Below are 15,942 nucleotides of genomic sequence, written 5' to 3'. Positions count from 1 at the left end.
GGGGCTGAGCCGCGGGCGAAGGGCGCATTAACACTTGCTCGCCAGGTTGGTGGAGGCGGGGCGGGTTCTGCTGGCGGCGAGGGTGGGGGCCCTTTAAGCGCCCACCAAGGCGGGGGCTGGAGGGGGGCAGGGAGGGGAGGGAACTCCTAGAGGGTCCTACGCCGGCCGGCAGGACGCCGCCGAGCGGAGATGCAGTGAAAGCGGCCCGGGCCGGAATCGCGGAGCCGAGCGCCGCGGGCGGCGGGGACCCAGCGCTGCTCTCAGCGGGGGCGCACGGCCGCAGCCCCAGGAGGTGGTGCCTCCCCCACAAAAGCCCGGGGGGAGCTTCCTCGCGGCCTCCTCCCGGGCTGCCCTCGGCCTCCGCTCGGCTCCTTCCCCGGTGGGAGGGCGAGAGAGAAAGAAGGAGGAGAAAGGGTGGGGGAGGGGGCAGTTGGAGCGAGAGGGGGGCTCTGAGCCAACCGCCGGCGGATCCTGCAGCTCCTCGGGGAGGGCGGGCGGGCGAGCGAGCGGGGGAGGGCGCGCCGAGGCTCGCTCGGGAGAAGTGGCCGCCGATGACGGCAGAGGTGCAGCCAGCCCCGCGCGCGCAGCCCCCTCCCCCTTGCCCTCCTCCCCCTCCTCCTCTTCCTCCTCCTCCTCCTCCTCCCGGCTCCTCCGCGGCGCAGAGCAGCGGCGGCAGCGGCGGCGGCGGCAGCAGCCACCCGATGTCTTCGGCGCCCGAGAAGCAGCAGCCACCGCACGGCGGCGGCGGCGGCAGCGGCGGGGGAGGCGGCGCGGCCATGGACCCCGCGTCGTCCGGCCAGTCCAAGGCCAAGAAGACGAACGCCGGCATCCGGCGCCCGGAGAAGCCGCCCTACTCCTACATCGCGCTCATAGTCATGGCTATCCAGAGCTCGCCCACCAAGCGCCTGACGCTCAGCGAGATCTACCAGTTTCTGCAGAGCCGCTTCCCTTTCTTCCGCGGCTCCTACCAGGGCTGGAAGAACTCCGTGCGCCACAACCTCTCGCTCAACGAGTGCTTCATCAAGCTGCCCAAGGGCCTCGGGCGGCCCGGCAAGGGCCACTACTGGACCATCGACCCGGCCAGCGAGTTCATGTTCGAGGAGGGCTCCTTTCGGCGGCGGCCGCGCGGCTTCCGAAGGAAGTGCCAGGCGCTCAAGCCTATGTACAGCATGATGAACGGGCTCGGCTTCAACCACCTCCCGGACACCTACGGCTTCCAGGGCTCGGCCGGCGGCCTCTCGTGCCCTCCCAACAGCCTGGCGCTGGAGGGCGGCCTGGGAATGATGAACGGCCACTTGCCGGGCAACGTGGACGGCATGGCATTGCCCAGCCACTCGGTGCCCCACCTGCCCTCCAACGGCGGCCACTCGTACATGGGCAGCTGCGGGGGCGCAGCGGCTGGCGAGTACCCGCACCACGACAGCTCGGTGCCCGCCTCCCCGCTGTTGCCGGCAGCCGCCAGCGGGGTCATGGAGCCGCATGCCGTCTACTCTGGCTCCGCCGCAGCCTGGCCGCCCTCTGCCTCCGCGGCGCTCAACAGCGGCGCCTCCTACATCAAGCAGCAGCCCTTGTCCCCCTGTAATCCCACGGCCAACCCCCTGTCCGGCAGCCTCTCCACGCACTCCCTGGATCAGCCGTACCTGCACCAGAACAGTCACAACGCCCCAGCTGAGCTGCAAGGTGAGTGCCCGTGGGACCCAGCCCCAGACACGCTGACTCCCCTGGGCTGAATTTAACTCCATTTCTAGGACTCAGACCCAACGCAGAGGGGAACACCAGTTCCCAGGGTGCCTCTTGGTCCCACCTCTCTCCTTTTGAGGGGTGAGTCCAGCTTGAGGCCCCGGATATGGGCTAATTGGTTTCTTTCTGTTCCAACTCTGCCTGCTGGCCGCCCCAAGCCTTACCAGGTAGGCCCCATTCTCACCAAAAAGTTTTGGATCTCAATAATCTAAGTCCTTGGGGTCCCTCATGGTCCCTTCTCCTCAGAAACATCTCGGTATGGAGCCAGGACCCCCAGCCTTGGTCAGCAGGCCCATCATCCCCTGGCAGGGCCCTCAGCAGTCTGTCCAGCCAGGGCAGAACGGAAGAGTTAGGCCCAAAGCGGCCAGAGCAGCACTCAGAGGTTCAGCCCCAGGCCTTCAGGGAACCAGGCCTGGCAGTGAGTCCAGGGGCATTTTGTGGTGACAGGGGTAGGGCAGTGTGGTGGCCAGACCCATTAAGCATCCCAACAGCGGCCTGCAGACATTCTTTGTTTCTCAGGATCCAGGTTTTCAGGTCTCCAGATCCTCCCCCCAGACACACACAACCCCTTGAGAAAGATGATCAGCTGTCTCTTGCTTGTGAACCTCCACCAGTGGCTATCTCCTTCTGGGCCTAGTTCTGGGAGCAGCAGCTAGTAGCTGGGCAGTCAGGGGTCAGCTGTCAGCAGGCTGCAGGAGGCTGGAGCCCAGAGCCAGGCCTGGAGGCTGGTGGGCTGCCTCTCCATGGGGGTTGCTCTGCTTGGCCCTTGCACATTCCAGCTCCAGCTGCCCTGGGGTCTGTTCTCCAAAGGATTCTTGGAGAAGCCCTTGCTTGTCTTGCTGATGGCAAGTCGGTCGCTGGGTTTGCTAGGGCCTCTCGCTCCACCCGAGTGGCGGTGGCGGTGCAGGGCTTAGGCCAGGCAAGTTCTCGCGTCTGCAGGCCATCTTCTCCTTTGGTTTGGGGAAGCCGTCCGCGGGGCCGGGGAGGTGTCTAAGCAGAGAGAGGCCCGCTAGGTGGGAGCTGCCCAGAGCAGGGCTCCCCGCCAATGCGACGGGTTTGTCCTGCGGGGCGCGAAGCGAGGGGCCGCATCCCCCCAGCTGCCTGGCACTGCAGGCCCCGCCACACCCCAGGCCGGGAACCCATCGCGCGCGTGGGGAGGCTGCCGTGCGCCCCAGCCGGGATGGGCCGCCCCGTGCGCCCGCGGGTAGCGCCCCTTCTCCTCCCAGACGCTAACTCTTGTACCCCCAACCCTTGCTGTCGCCTCGCCTTGCAGGCATTCCGCGGTATCATTCGCAGTCGCCCAGCATGTGTGACCGAAAAGAATTTGTCTTCTCTTTCAACGCCATGGCGTCCTCGTCCATGCACTCAGCCGGCGGCGGCTCCTACTACCACCAGCAGGTCACCTACCAAGACATCAAGCCCTGTGTGATGTGAGGCTGCGGCCGCGGGCCCTCCCGGCACAGGCCGGCAGCCCAGGGACCTCGGAGCCCACCGTCAGAAACTGCTTTATTCTCGAGGTATAACCGTCGGCAGAAGAAAAGAGTCCGGCCCTTCCCCAACAGGATTATTTGGAAAGAAATCCCCAGCAAAACCCAGCGTTGTGGTCGACCACTTCTCCCCTACTCCCTCACAAATTTTAAAAAATGGTGGCGGTGGGGGCCTGATCCGACTGCAGCTGTCGGTAAATAAGTATTTTCGATCCTATTGAAAAAGGCTGCGAAGGTGCTGTGTTGGGGAAAGCCTTCAGCTCGAAAAGAAGTCTGCTGAGGTCCCCCTCCCCCCAATGGCGAAAGTGAGGGAGGATTTTTGTTTTTTAGAAGAAATGCAAGCATGTGAGACCCATCATTATCAAATATTTTTATTTTTTGGTTGAGTATTTATCTTTTTAACTTTTTTTTTGAAAGAATGTCCCTTTAGAGCCATCTTCTGCTGGGAGGAGGAGGGGACAAGGCACGGCGACCTCCTTCCCCACCCCAGACGTCTCCATCAGCAACCACAGGTGGATGGTTGTGCACAGAACTTGCATTTCCAAAGCCACTGTTCGTCTTTGAAAGAAAATAGAAGGAGCCAAGAAGCGAGCGGCTGTCCGTCTGTCCGTGTGGCCTCTACCGTCCCCTTCCACCTCCCCCTTCTTCTCTTCAGTGTGTTCGTTTTGTTTGGGATTGCATTTTGACTTTTTCCGTGGGTGTTTTTCTCTCTCCCAATCTCTACTGTAAACTTTCCGGTTGGAGAAAACTAGCGGAACACAGCTTGAGGAAGGGACGGGGAGGCCCGTGGCCGCGCGAGATGCAGAAAGGTTAAGGCACTTTTTAAAACTCTAGCAAGGCTCATCGTGTTATTTATTCTTTCTTTCCCTAATAATCGAAACGCCGCATAGGCTCCTCCGTTTATCAGTATTAATGGTGTAACTTTGTTGGCAATATTTGCCGTGTAGATTTTTTTTTTTAGATATCCATTGTAAATTTGAAACAAAGACCGATCCATGTAAAAACAAAATTCCATATGTTTTATATAAATATATATATAATATGAAGGACTATCCCCCGTCCCTTTTTTAGTTTTTTGGCTGCTGGGGTGCAGCGTTTGTGACACATTTTAAATTTCCTTCTGCACTGTATAAAATGACAATTCAAGGATGTTTTGCCTTTTGTGTATTTTTTTCCTAAAAAAAAGAACAAAAATAAAAATGTATAACATTTGTACATGGCCTTTAAACCCGTATCTAGCAGAAATAAAATCACATGAAAATCGTGTTGGGGGAGGGTCTGCAAATGTCTCCAGACCCCAAGTATAGAAAGACTTCGGGTCTCTGAACACTTTAAAAATTTTAAATCTCGGTAACTAAATACCTTTTTTTCTTTTTCTGGTTTTTTTTTTTGTTTGTTTTTTTCTTTCTTTCTTTTTTTTGGCCAGTCCTTCTCTCTTTACCCTTCATTTCACATTGAAGTAAAATCTGGACAGGAGTAACGGTTTTTCTTGGCTTCTGTTTTTTAAGAAGAGCCCTCCGCCCCTCTCAATGTCATTTTTATTTTTAAGAAATAATCAAAGGTTAAAGTTAAAATGTCCAAATTCCCCTGGAGAAAACCAGACTATATACATATGTAAATTTATGGACATACATATATGTAAATTTATGTACATGTTTATATATACTTTTTTTTTTAACTTGCCCCTCCAAGACCAATGAGTTTTTTACTCTGAGCCTCAGACTTTACGGGTCTCTTATTCTAGCTTTTATAAACAATGAAACAACTTTAAAGTTTTGCTTTTTGTCTTACTATTTTTTGTACCCAATACTTGGTTTTCCCCAATCGCAAATCGGGTATAATCTGAGCTTGGAAGGGGCCATTGGTGGGAGCGCAAAGCTACCGGCATATTTCCGATCCGGTAACGTTTTCTTCCTAAATCGTATTTTTCCTTTTCTGGGGAAAGAAAAAAAACCAAAAACAAAAAGCTTGTGTCTTCCGCTTACTCCCCCTCTATTCCGATCCTGGCCACCCAGGAAAACAAGCACGATAAGTCACATTGTCGGTGCGCGCGCCTGACCCACCGCAGTGTCTGCGCGCCGTGGGGTCTCCAGTCTGTACCTGCTTCTTCTCAGAGTTGACGTTTTGGACGTGGGGGTAATTTCTCCGGTGCTCTGTTACATCAAAATTATCAATAAACTCGCCCGGGCAATTAATGTCCCAAACTAACAGCTGTCTATAAAACCGAGATAAAGGGGACAGGAAAAGGCCGGCGACTCCATCGCTCCGGAGCTCAAGCGGGCCGCAGCGTCAGGCCAAGGACTGTGGGACGCTGCGCGTTGGCTTGCACGCGCCGGGCCTTGCGCTCCCGGAGCAGGTTCGAAACCCCGCGGCGGGGTGGGAGTAGGGGGAGAAGGCACAGTCCTTCCCGGGATGCGGAGGCCACCTCTCCGTATCTCCATCTCTCACCATGACCAGGAAAATAAACCTCTCCGCGCGGGAACGTGGCGTCCGCGTCCAGACGGCCTCCGCGGACAAGAGCGCCCCTCCCCTCGGCCAGAGATTGCGCCTCAATTAGGATGGAGGCTTTGGGGAAGTAGGGTTGATTAGGAGAAACCCAACTCCGGCCCAGCCGGCGCACTCCCAGGACTCCTACAGCGTCTCCAGCCCCCCACACCGCTCACTCTGCGCCTGGAGCGCCAAAGGCCCCCGTGCGCCTTCATTGCGCGTGGCTTTGAGCTTTGGCGCCGGTGTACCAGAGTCCCAGGTGGCGGCGAACTTCGGCTTTCTGTTCATCTGCCCGGCTGATGTCTTCATTTCAGCGAGTTCTCCCAGCTCTCCTACGTCCTTGAGCCAGCTGGGTGGGAGGCACCCAAACCGGCTAGCATAGGAAAACTGGCCCGGGTTACCAGAGGACAGAGCCTTGCTTCTCTTCTAGGCTTGACCTGCCGCCTGAGGACGAGGGAAAGTCCAGCCTTGCCTAGTGGAAGAGTCCGGTTCCAGGCAAGTCCGGAAGGGCCAGGTGCGGCAGAAAAATCGCCTCCGAATCCATGCTCGGATTTGACGCCTCCCCCGCTGCATTCCGCAGACCGCCCTTGGTTGGGTTTTTTCCCCCAGGGCCTTTTTCCGCCTGGGCTCCCGCAAAAGTGTGGCGGTCATGTGCAAGTTACAACCTTATAATGCAAAAGCACTTTGGAGTCTGGTGTGAATTTCTATCACCTAAGTGCATAGGGGGTTATCAGCTAACACAGAGCATCCTAGGTAGAATTAATTAGGCATCTCCATGCGTATCTTAAGGGTTTGCCCTAGAGCATCACAGCCCAGATGCCCTGAGTGTATGTAACCGCTCCCCCTCCCCCGTAGTAAAAGGCTGGAAGATGTGGCAAGGATGCACTTCTCCTAGCTGCTGGTGGTGCATCGCACATCTGGAGGGCACCGCACTTCTCGAACGGGTCCCACGCTCTGGGTACAGCGGAGCCCAGATGCTCTCTCCTTGCCTCCCAGAAGCATTTGGGTGAGGATTCTGAGCTCCCTGGCCCCAGCCAGGTGGGACTGCAGGCTGGCCAGGAGGGACTTTGGGTCTTCGAGCATGGACCTCAGCCCCTAGGGCCAGGGCCAGTAGCACCTGGCTGCAGAAGGCATCCAGGCATGGGCTTCTGATGTGAAGGCACCTGGCCCACAAAAGCCAGCTTTATCTCACTGTTTTCTTTCCTCTTTGGGGCTGGAGGATCAAGGGCAGGGAACAGTTGTTGGTGCAGGAGAGCCCTGTGAGCCACCTACCAGCCTGCAGTTCTCCTTGGAGATAGTGAAAAGATAGCAGGTAGTCTTTGCCCTGAGCAAGCCAATCACCAGTGAGCCTTGGTGTCCATGGCTCTGACCATACTGTCCTGGTAGACGTAGGGGAATTGTGGTTAATGAAATGACCTCCAAAGGAGCCAAGAGATGCCTAGCTCTCCAGCACCTAGAGGGGATTGGGCATTTCTCACCCTAGAGATCTGGTGGTGTGGTGTATATGCCTGTCCTGGTGATGTGTGTGTACGTGCAGGGAGGGGAGGTGTAATAATCCATATTTTATAGGGAACCTGCTTGGGGACTTACAGTGAGCAACCAGTTTGGGAACAGCTGGACTCCCACCTTTCTGGATGCACCTAGACTTCCCTGCCTTCCTAGGGAGAAGGAAGCCAGCCATATGGCTCAAGAGGTGGAACTTTGCTGGGCATGGTGGTGATGCCTGTAATACCAACACTAGGGGGGCAGAGGCAGGAGGATCAGGGGTTCTAGGCCAGCCCGGATTTCATAGTGAGACTCCATCTCTAAATAAACAACAAAGCGTTGGAATTTTAACAGTAACTTTTCCACCAGCAGAATTTCCTAATCTTCCTGACCCCAGTGAGGCCAGTGGCGCCTAGCAGGCTTCTCCTCTCAAGGCAGCTCTCAGAGTGCACCCTGGGATCTGCCTTCACCAGAAGCTCGCTGGGCTGGGAGTGGGGGGGGGGGTCTTCCCAAACTGATTATCCTCTGGAGGTCTCCAGTTTGCTAGGTGGCTCTGGTGAGTGCTGAAGTTTGGGTCCCCTTTTCCCAGCATATTCAGCCCTTGGAAAGCCCTGGTGAGGCAGCTGGGCCTGGCCTCTGCTGCCCTCTCCTGCCTGCCTGCCTGCAGGGTCGGCTCTTGTGCCTGTAACCTTGGCTGCTTGAGAGAACCTGGAGCCCAGGCCAGCAGGCATGGCGGACCAGCATTCATGAGGGATGTGTGGGTGTGCACAACCCCCCCCCCCCCGCCATGCGTCCTCACAGCATCTTCTTAGCTTGGTCTCATGGCTCTCCCTTCCAGTGCAGAAACTGAGTTCAGAGAGCATGACTTGCCCTGGACACAGAACAGGCAAAAGGTAGAATTTGCACTCAGACCCAGTGCCCATGGCGCCCGTGCCCAGGTCCCTAACCAATATGCTCCAAGGCTCTGGGAGCCAAGGTGTTCATTTTCCTGCACATCTTGTTTCCAATTAAAAAAAGAAGAGGAATCAGATTCAGCCCCCACTGGGAGGTGACAATGGACTGGGGTAGTGGGACTGGTCTCTAAACACCAGCTGGCTCTCAGACCCTGCCCTGCTTCCTGTTGAGCTGGGAAGGGGCTCACTGGTAGGGCAGGGCCTGGTCTTTCAGCCCCCTACTCACAGCACTGACATTTACTTCCTCCCAGTGTCATAGACTGTGATCCCACTGTGCAAGGGCCCTGTGGAAGCTTCCTCGGACCCCCTTGGTCAGTGAGAAAAACCTCAAACCTCTTGAGGCTTCTTGAGGAAGCATCTTGGGCCTTATTATTTGACATTTTTTCTTTTCCTCCTTCTCTTTCCTTCTTCTTTCCCCTTCCCTTCCTTCCATCCCTCCCTCCCTCCCTCCCTCTCTGTCTCCACCCCCCCCATTGAACCCAGTGCCTTGCCCTTAGCAGGCATTCTCCCACTGAGCTATGCCCCCAACCCCACAATCATATTTCTGGATGTGCTTTGGGGGCTGCCAAGGGAAGAGTGACAATTGGTGTCTGCAGGTGTGAAACCACAGGATGGAGGAAGAGCCCCATGGCTGCTCTACTCCACAGACACTGAGCTCCTGCAATTGCTGACATTGGTCTCCAATCACTGTGAACAGGCAGACACCGTCCTGTCATCACAGCGTAACAGACCAGAGCCCATGGCCACCCACCTGGCTGGGGAAAGGCAGAGTGTGCCTCGCCATAGAGCTTATGAAGGCGGGAAGTGCCTGCCTCCCTCAGAGCACAGGCCTGGTCTGCACTGCATGGATAAGAACCCCAGCCTGCTGGACCTTCCAGCTGTGTCCAGCCCCAGGATGTGGGTGACGTGGATATCCTGAAGAGCAGAGATCACCAGGGCCAGGGCCACCTGGTGTCTGTCCCAAGCTGAAAGCCGGCCAGACCCGAGGACCTGCCCAGCCCAGTGGTGGTCTCCCTCTGACCCTTGCAACACCAGCTGTTTGCCTAGAAGAGAAGAAGCCTGTCTAGGGTGGACAGCATCGCTGGGGGCAGGTGCCAGCCATCCCCTGGTGTATCCTAAAGAGTTTTGTGCCATGAATGATGGCCTGAGGCTCCAGTCTGGGGCTGGGGGACAATGAGCAGCTCATCAAAACTAGAGACATCACTGTTGGGTTACAGCCATGTGGAAAGGGGCAGACCCCTCAAATGTCCCTGGAAACATCGTGGCCTTTGGAAATGTCCCCCGAAGCGAGCCCCGGATCAGAACGTGGTGTTTCTGGAGGTCAGGCAGCCCTGGTCCACCCTGTTCTCCACTGGACCCCTAGGCCGGGTCTCTTTGCATACACCGGGCCTGTGCATGCAAAGGAAGCACAGCCAGCAAAATGGTGGGGAGGAAGGGGGTCTGCGGGGCGGGCGATGGACACTCCTGAAAGCAGCAGGACACGTGGGCGGCAGCAGGGCCTATTCACTTCCCAAGGCTCCTCACCCCAGTGCCCGTCCCAGGGAAGGAGCTTGGAAGCCAGGACCCCTTTGGGAAGAAGAGGAAACCCAGTAAATCCGCGGCGGGGAAGCCGCTGCCTGGCACGGATTGTCACGTGGCAGCAGCGCCACCTGCTGGCAACTCCTGCAGTTCGTGCTGGGGTCTGAAAATAAGTCCCAAGGGAAAACTGATGCCAAGGCGAGCAGCTACAGATGTGCACAGGTGAGTGACCTGATTTTGGTATTTCAGACCCTATGACCTTTGTTAAGCCATTTGTGGAAAATTAATTTAGTATTCTTAATTGCACAAATAAGCCTTTTTTAAAAAAAATAAACTTCAGGAAAATGAAAAGAAAATAAAGGCTATTTCTAACCCCACCCCGAGGCAGCTGTGCTGGCCTCAGGACACATCTCCCTGCAGCCCGAGACACCAAGAATCCAGGGAAAGCAGGTAATGGATATGGCGATAAAGGGCACTGTAGTCACAGGGCTGAGTTCGATTCCACCTCTTCCTAACTTTGAAATCCTGGGCAGGTGTGCTTCCTCTGCAAGCCTCAGCTTCCGCCTCTGTAAATGGGATGACGGCAGACAGCACATTGTGAAGCTCAAGTGAGTTAATCTGCAAAAAAAACAAGGCACAGAGAGAAGCAGCACTTTGCCGGAAGTGGCCCAGCTAGGACACGTGGCAAGCCCCAAGGTGTGGCTCCAATACCATGCTCTTCAACCACTAACCATGTCTGACAAGCTGCCGTGGTGTCCACAGCCCTGAAGGGCTGCTCATGTCAGGAGGGCAGCAGCCAGTGTTTCCCTGGGGCCCTTTCCCTTCCTGGGCGGAGGGGCTTGGGGCTCTGGCCAGCTCTGTTGTGGAATCCTGCGAGGCGGGTCACAGAACCACACCTTCCTTATCTGGAAACAGGGTGACTGCAGTACCTGCTCTGGGGTTCTTCTGAGGGCTGAGCGAGCAGTTCCCCCTCCACCGCGAGAGAGATGTGCCATTTACTCACAACTCAGCACCTCAGGACTTGTGCCGCTGCTTCCAAACCTCCCAAGTGCAACATGTCCACATTACACGGTCACATGTCAACTCCCATTTTAACCTTCATGATTTATGGACATCAAAAATAAAGGGTTCCATTCACAGGAAGAAACCTGGCCCCGGGAGAGGGAGGGGCTTCCCTATTTAAAAGTCTCTGCTTGTTTAAAGATGGCCCTAGCGGACTCCAGTAAAAACCTTTGGTGACCACTGACATTGGCAAGGTGGCCAGGACTCAGAGAAGTGGGCAGCGGGGCGCCAAGACCTGAGGTTGCGCCATGCCCAGGAGACATGCTGCAGAGACTCTGCTCTCATCTAGCAATCAAATGCAGGGATTTTTCAGGCAAGGGGGCAGGGCTGGTGTAGCGGTCCCTACTGGCCTGGCAGGACCTGATGCCCAGGGCACAACCCTGATGCCCAGACCAGAGGGTTCCTGCAGGCATCACAGAACAGACCTGGGCCAGACCCATCTCTGCTTGCCTGCCTGTGACCTGGGAGGAGTCACCTTGTTGGGATGGAGGCTGCTTTTCTCATCTACAAAACGTCCATGGCTTTGCCTCAACCTTGTAAGGTGGCAGGCTGAGGACAAGCCATGGTGGAGGAGAGTTCAGGTGAGCACCAGCTGCTCTCTCTACTCAGTGGGGGGCATGGTGGCAAGTTGGCTCCTCTCCCTGGAACTTGACTACGTTTGTGACATACAGGCATCTCTCACAGTGGTGAAGAGGAGCCTGTGGCATCATGCATTTGTGCGTCTATGTATGTAACATATATTATTTCTCCAATAGGAATATAAACTTATATGTAAGTACATCACAATCTGTAGATGAGTATCATTATCTGCGACTTTAAATGCAACTATGCAATGGATTATTGAGGAACAGAGCACTCCAGCAAAGCTCAGCAAAACAGCGAGAGTCCTGTTTAACTCAGGATGGGGCATAATGGCTTTGGTGGAGCTCCATAGCGCTGGGTGATGGAACAACTCATCTTTGCTCCAGGCAGCCGCCGGGTGGCAATTCAGGGCTTGGAGCCCTTCCAGGTTGGTGCCCCCTCCTGGTGCTGGCTGTCCTTCCTCTCCCAGAGGCCTTCATCAAAAGCAGCCTGGGAGGGCTTGCTCACCAAGAGGGGCTGGGTTCCCAGGGACAAAGTGGAACCCCCAGTTTCTAAGGCCACCCCCAAAAAGCCAGCATGGCACGGTGTGACTCCTGCCCATGTCCAGGAGGCGCCTGACGGAAGGATGGTCTCAGAGCTTCAGAGCCTGGTCTCACCACTGGCACTTCAGTTAACATAGCTCACTGAAGTTAAGTCACTGTGACTAGGAGAGAAGTGTGCACTGTCCTCTCTCCCTCACCTGCAGCTCAGGTTGTGGGATGGAATCAGGTGGGCAGTGATCAACAAGAATGCTGGGAGCAGTGGCTGTATGCACTGCCCTTTCCCTTCTACCATCATATCTTCAGGATCCTGTGCAAGATTTAAAGTAAGACTTATGCAAAGTCCCCCTACCCCACCCCCCAAAAAAGAAAGAAAACCATTTTGAAACTCAGTGATCTTTAAGCGTCAGGGGTGACAGTTCCTTGTGGACCAGTGGATGAACTGAGGGCAGATAAAGGGAGATGAGCTTAACAGAGGTCCCAGGAGTATGTGTGGAGGTGAGGGTAACAGAGTTTTGGAGGCAGAATCAGCAGCAGGCTGGGTTTCCCAGGGGCCTGAGGAGGGGCAGGTATAAGGCAGGTGCCAGGCTCCTGGTCTGCAGGAGGTGAAGGGAACAAATCCAAATCTTTGCTTCACCTGTCTGCCAAATAAGACCAGCAGGCCCTGGTCTCTTAAAGTGTATGGGACTCAGCCAGCAAAGTGCTGGGGTCAATGCCTGCTGTGGGAGCCAGAGGGACAAGCATGTTTACCCTGAAGTTTCCACCCCTGGATGATCACCAGCTCTTTCTTTCTAAATGTTCTCATCTGACATCTGTGCTGCTTCCAGCCACTACCTCCTCGCCAAGATGCACTGGGCCCTCCTCCCCCGCCTCTGGGTGAGCATCTCAGGTGAGATATGGACAGGTCACTCCTTGAGAACTAGGGGGCCATGGTGACCGGGACCTGAGAGGGCAGGGCCACAGATGGTGTGGGCAGGATGTCCTCCCTTGCTGAGGCTGGTCGGCTGTTGCCCAGGTCAGGGCTGTGGGCTGAAGCTGGCAGGACAGCAGGGAGAGACCAGACAGGGGAAGGAGCTCAGCTGGGGATGGAGACCTTGGCTTTCCCCCTGCTGGGCTTGGGACCCTGGACAAGTCCTGTAAGCCCGTGAGTGCAGCTTGTAGTGGCCCACAGGGTCATGCATACAATGAGGTGACACAGACTGGGACACAGAGCCCTGCATTTGAGGAGCTCCAACCCCACAGGGTCTGGGCTGAGAAGGGATCGGGGTAGAGGGGGCCTTGGCTTAGCTCTACCAGATCTGGCTCCAGGACAGGAAGAGTTTGGGGCATCAGTCTTGTTTGCAAACAGGGGAGAACACATTTCCTCCTTCATAGTGCTGAGGTGTGTGGGCCAGGGCCTGGCCACTGGGAACATGTGACACGTGTACTTATCTGATGGACCAGTCACATCTCAAGAATGCAGAGGCTCACCTGTGTGTATAAGCAGAGCACCAAGCCTTTGTCCTGAATATTCCAGAAATTGCTCTTAGAAGTAGGACACAAATGTTGTAAAGAATTTTATCCTGGCTGTCATTCCAAGTGATGTAAGTAGTACCAAATCCCAGTATCTGGTGACAGACAGAATGCATGAAGTCCCAGTGGCTCTGTAGTGAAGGTGGTGGGTTCCTTTCCTTGGCGTTTTTCTGGACATCTTACACAGCTTGTGTTCGGAGCACCATGGCTCCTTTATGTTTCAGTTCTTTGCCTCATGGAAGGACTCTGTGCAAATGTCCTCTTGAACAGATGGCCGAACATGATGGATCACACCCCCAAGGGAAAAGAGGGTCCCGTTCTGGCCCCAGCCCTGCTCTTCTCCTTGTGTCACTGAGAGAATGGGGAAGAGCAACTCGCACCATTCAGCCTTGATTTCTCATGGAAGCCATGTGTGCTAGAGTGCCACCCAGATTCCTGGGCCCTCTCCTATCACCTGTGTCACAGCCCTACAACTCAAGCTGGGTAGGAAGATGGAGAAGAGGCTAGGGAGTGGGAAGCTGCAGGGAGGAGCCAAGGGAGAGGGAAAGCAGGGGTGCGGGCTTCACCCTCAGATGAAAGCTTTTCTGGTGTTGAAATGGGTGTCCTGCCGACCTTCCCTCCTTTTTAGCAGAAGTAGGACACGAGTTGCCAGCCTGCTCCCAATCCTGGAAGGTGAGACTCCCAGCTCACAGCTCTCTGGGGAGCAGCTGCATTCACTGGCCGGGTTGCACCAGGGAATGCTGGGAGGGTCTTCTCGTTTCATCACACGGCATCAAAAGGACGGGTGTAAATAGTCACATAAAACAGATGAGTTAATTTTGCTACTTGGAGAAGTCTTCATCTTGGTGGGCTCACTTGGACTCCACAGCAACCAAAAGCTGACATTCTAAGGGAACAGAGGAGTGAACCCTCCTTAAATCCAGGGTCTTCTGAGCCCTTTCCTAACCCAGCATTGAAAAATATTCCCTTATGTTCAAATCCTTTTCTACTTCTTTTTGTTTTAACTAGCCTGGAATTAATTTTGATGCATGGAAGATTTGGGAATCCAAGTTGCACTTCTCAGCCTGTGCCTTAAGTCTCCCCCTGCCTTACCTCCCCACCTGTGAAATCCCACTCACATTCTGGATCCCACTGCAGTGGGGTTCTCTTCTGTGCCAGACTTGCTGGTTGAGGTCCCAGGCTTCAGTGTGTGCTTTGACATTCCTGGTTGGGGACAATTCCCAGGCATTTACTACCCAGCTTCTGAGTTCCATGAGAAACTCCTGCTCAATCTTGCTTGCCGAATACAGATGCCACAATGTATGGAGGACTTGTGTCTTCATGATATGAAACCCATTCCATCTGCCACACAGAGGCACCTCCGCTGGCTTTCAGGCAAGCTTTATCATTTCATCATTTTGTCCACATGAGCACTGAGCTGTCATGTGCCCCAGTACTTACTAGTTTTTGTTGCTATGGTTTATTTTGTGTGTGGTCCTGGGATTTGAACTCAGGGCCTTGTGCTTGCTAGGTGGACTCTAGCACTTCAGCCTTGCCCCAGTCCTTTGTTTTTAGAGAGGGTTTTGCATTTTTGTCCGGGCTGGTCAAGACTCCTGCCTCAAGTAGCTAGGACCCTGAGAGTCTGGGACCCCAGGTCTGCATCCCATGGCCTCAGTATTGCTTTTTTTAGAGCTCTAGTTATAGACTCTGTGTGGAAAGTCCTGGATTTGCATGTATCACATCCTGGCTATCTGCTGAAGCAAAAATTTAACTCCCTCATTGTTCCATACTTTGCAGCTCCACCCCTTCAAGCGTGGGTTTCAGGACAGATCAACGTGGCTTAATCTTCCAGGCATCCTCTGTCTCCAGGCAGGCGCTTTACAATCTTGCAAATCAGGAGTTCAGAGAGACTGAGCACCTGCCATCTCACACTTGCCCTGCCAAACAGTGGCAGGATTGCTGCCAGAGCCCGGTCTATTTCTTCCTGAAGCTTCTGTTGTGAACCCCAGAAGACAGACCGGAAACAAACCAGCAAGGGCAAGGCTGGAACTCCTTCGTGTTTCTCAGAATGGATAAATTTACTCCTACAGACAGAAAGCATCGAAATGGTAGTGACTAGCGGACCTGACAGGATACACAGAACCCAGAACTGGTGAGGAGCCAGGGCTCTGTGAGGAGGCTAAAGCTTGGCTGGGCCTCCTGACTTCGGCACAGGGCTGGGCAGACCAGCAAGGCCAGACTCCAGCCCTCAGCGCCCGGCGATTGTCATGGCAGAGTGGCAGGGGCTTTAGGAAACTGTACGGCCACATTCTGCATGAGTCTTCTCACCACTGCAAAGCTGCATGGCACGTGGGAGATGCCAGGGAGAAGCCCACACCCTGCAGCTCTACCTACGGGGTCCTCACGGTCTCAGCACCTCTCAAGTGGTCATTGTCCGTCATTCTCATTCTCCCTGTGGTCATCCTATGAATTACACGGCTGCAATGTCAATAAGCAGACAAGAGCCTCAAGGACGGGTAGCTGTGTCCAGAGCTCCTGTTTTATCATCTGTGCTCCCCACGGTAGCCTAGCGACCTGACCCTCGTGGGCCTCCCGAGG

At 55.1% G+C, this 15,942-nt stretch overlaps 1 protein-coding gene across 1 annotated transcript; it reads left to right on the top strand.

Annotated features, from left to right (window-relative positions):
• The first annotated feature begins 601 nt into the window (after positions 1-601).
• Foxf1 (forkhead box F1) lies at positions 602-4,440 on the top strand. The gene is made up of 2 exons (XM_020159370.2): positions 602-1,680; positions 3,014-4,440. Exons 1-2 carry the CDS (start codon positions 702-704, stop codon positions 3,172-3,174), a joined length of 1,140 nt encoding a protein of 379 aa, XP_020014959.1. The 5' UTR covers positions 602-701; the 3' UTR covers positions 3,175-4,440.
• The last annotated feature ends 11,502 nt before the right edge of the window (positions 4,441-15,942 follow it).

Source organism: Castor canadensis, chromosome 15 (genome assembly GCF_047511655.1).
Source record: "Castor canadensis chromosome 15, mCasCan1.hap1v2, whole genome shotgun sequence".
Lineage (NCBI taxonomy): Eukaryota > Metazoa > Chordata > Mammalia > Rodentia > Castoridae > Castor > Castor canadensis.
Note: the sequence above shows the minus strand (reverse complement) of the source record. Positions and strands in the feature narration are given on the sequence as shown.

What these genes read in the sequence shown, in the direction of transcription:
- Foxf1 (XM_020159370.2), top strand. Translation starts at nt 702, where the DNA reads ATGTCTTCGGCGCCCGAGAAGCAGCAGCCACCGCACGGCGGCGGCGGC. An exon ending in CGCCCCAGCTGAGCTGCAAG is followed by an intron (nt 1,681 to 3,013) that starts GTGAGTGCCCGT and finishes CTCGCCTTGCAG; the next exon opens with GCATTCCGCGGTATCATTCG.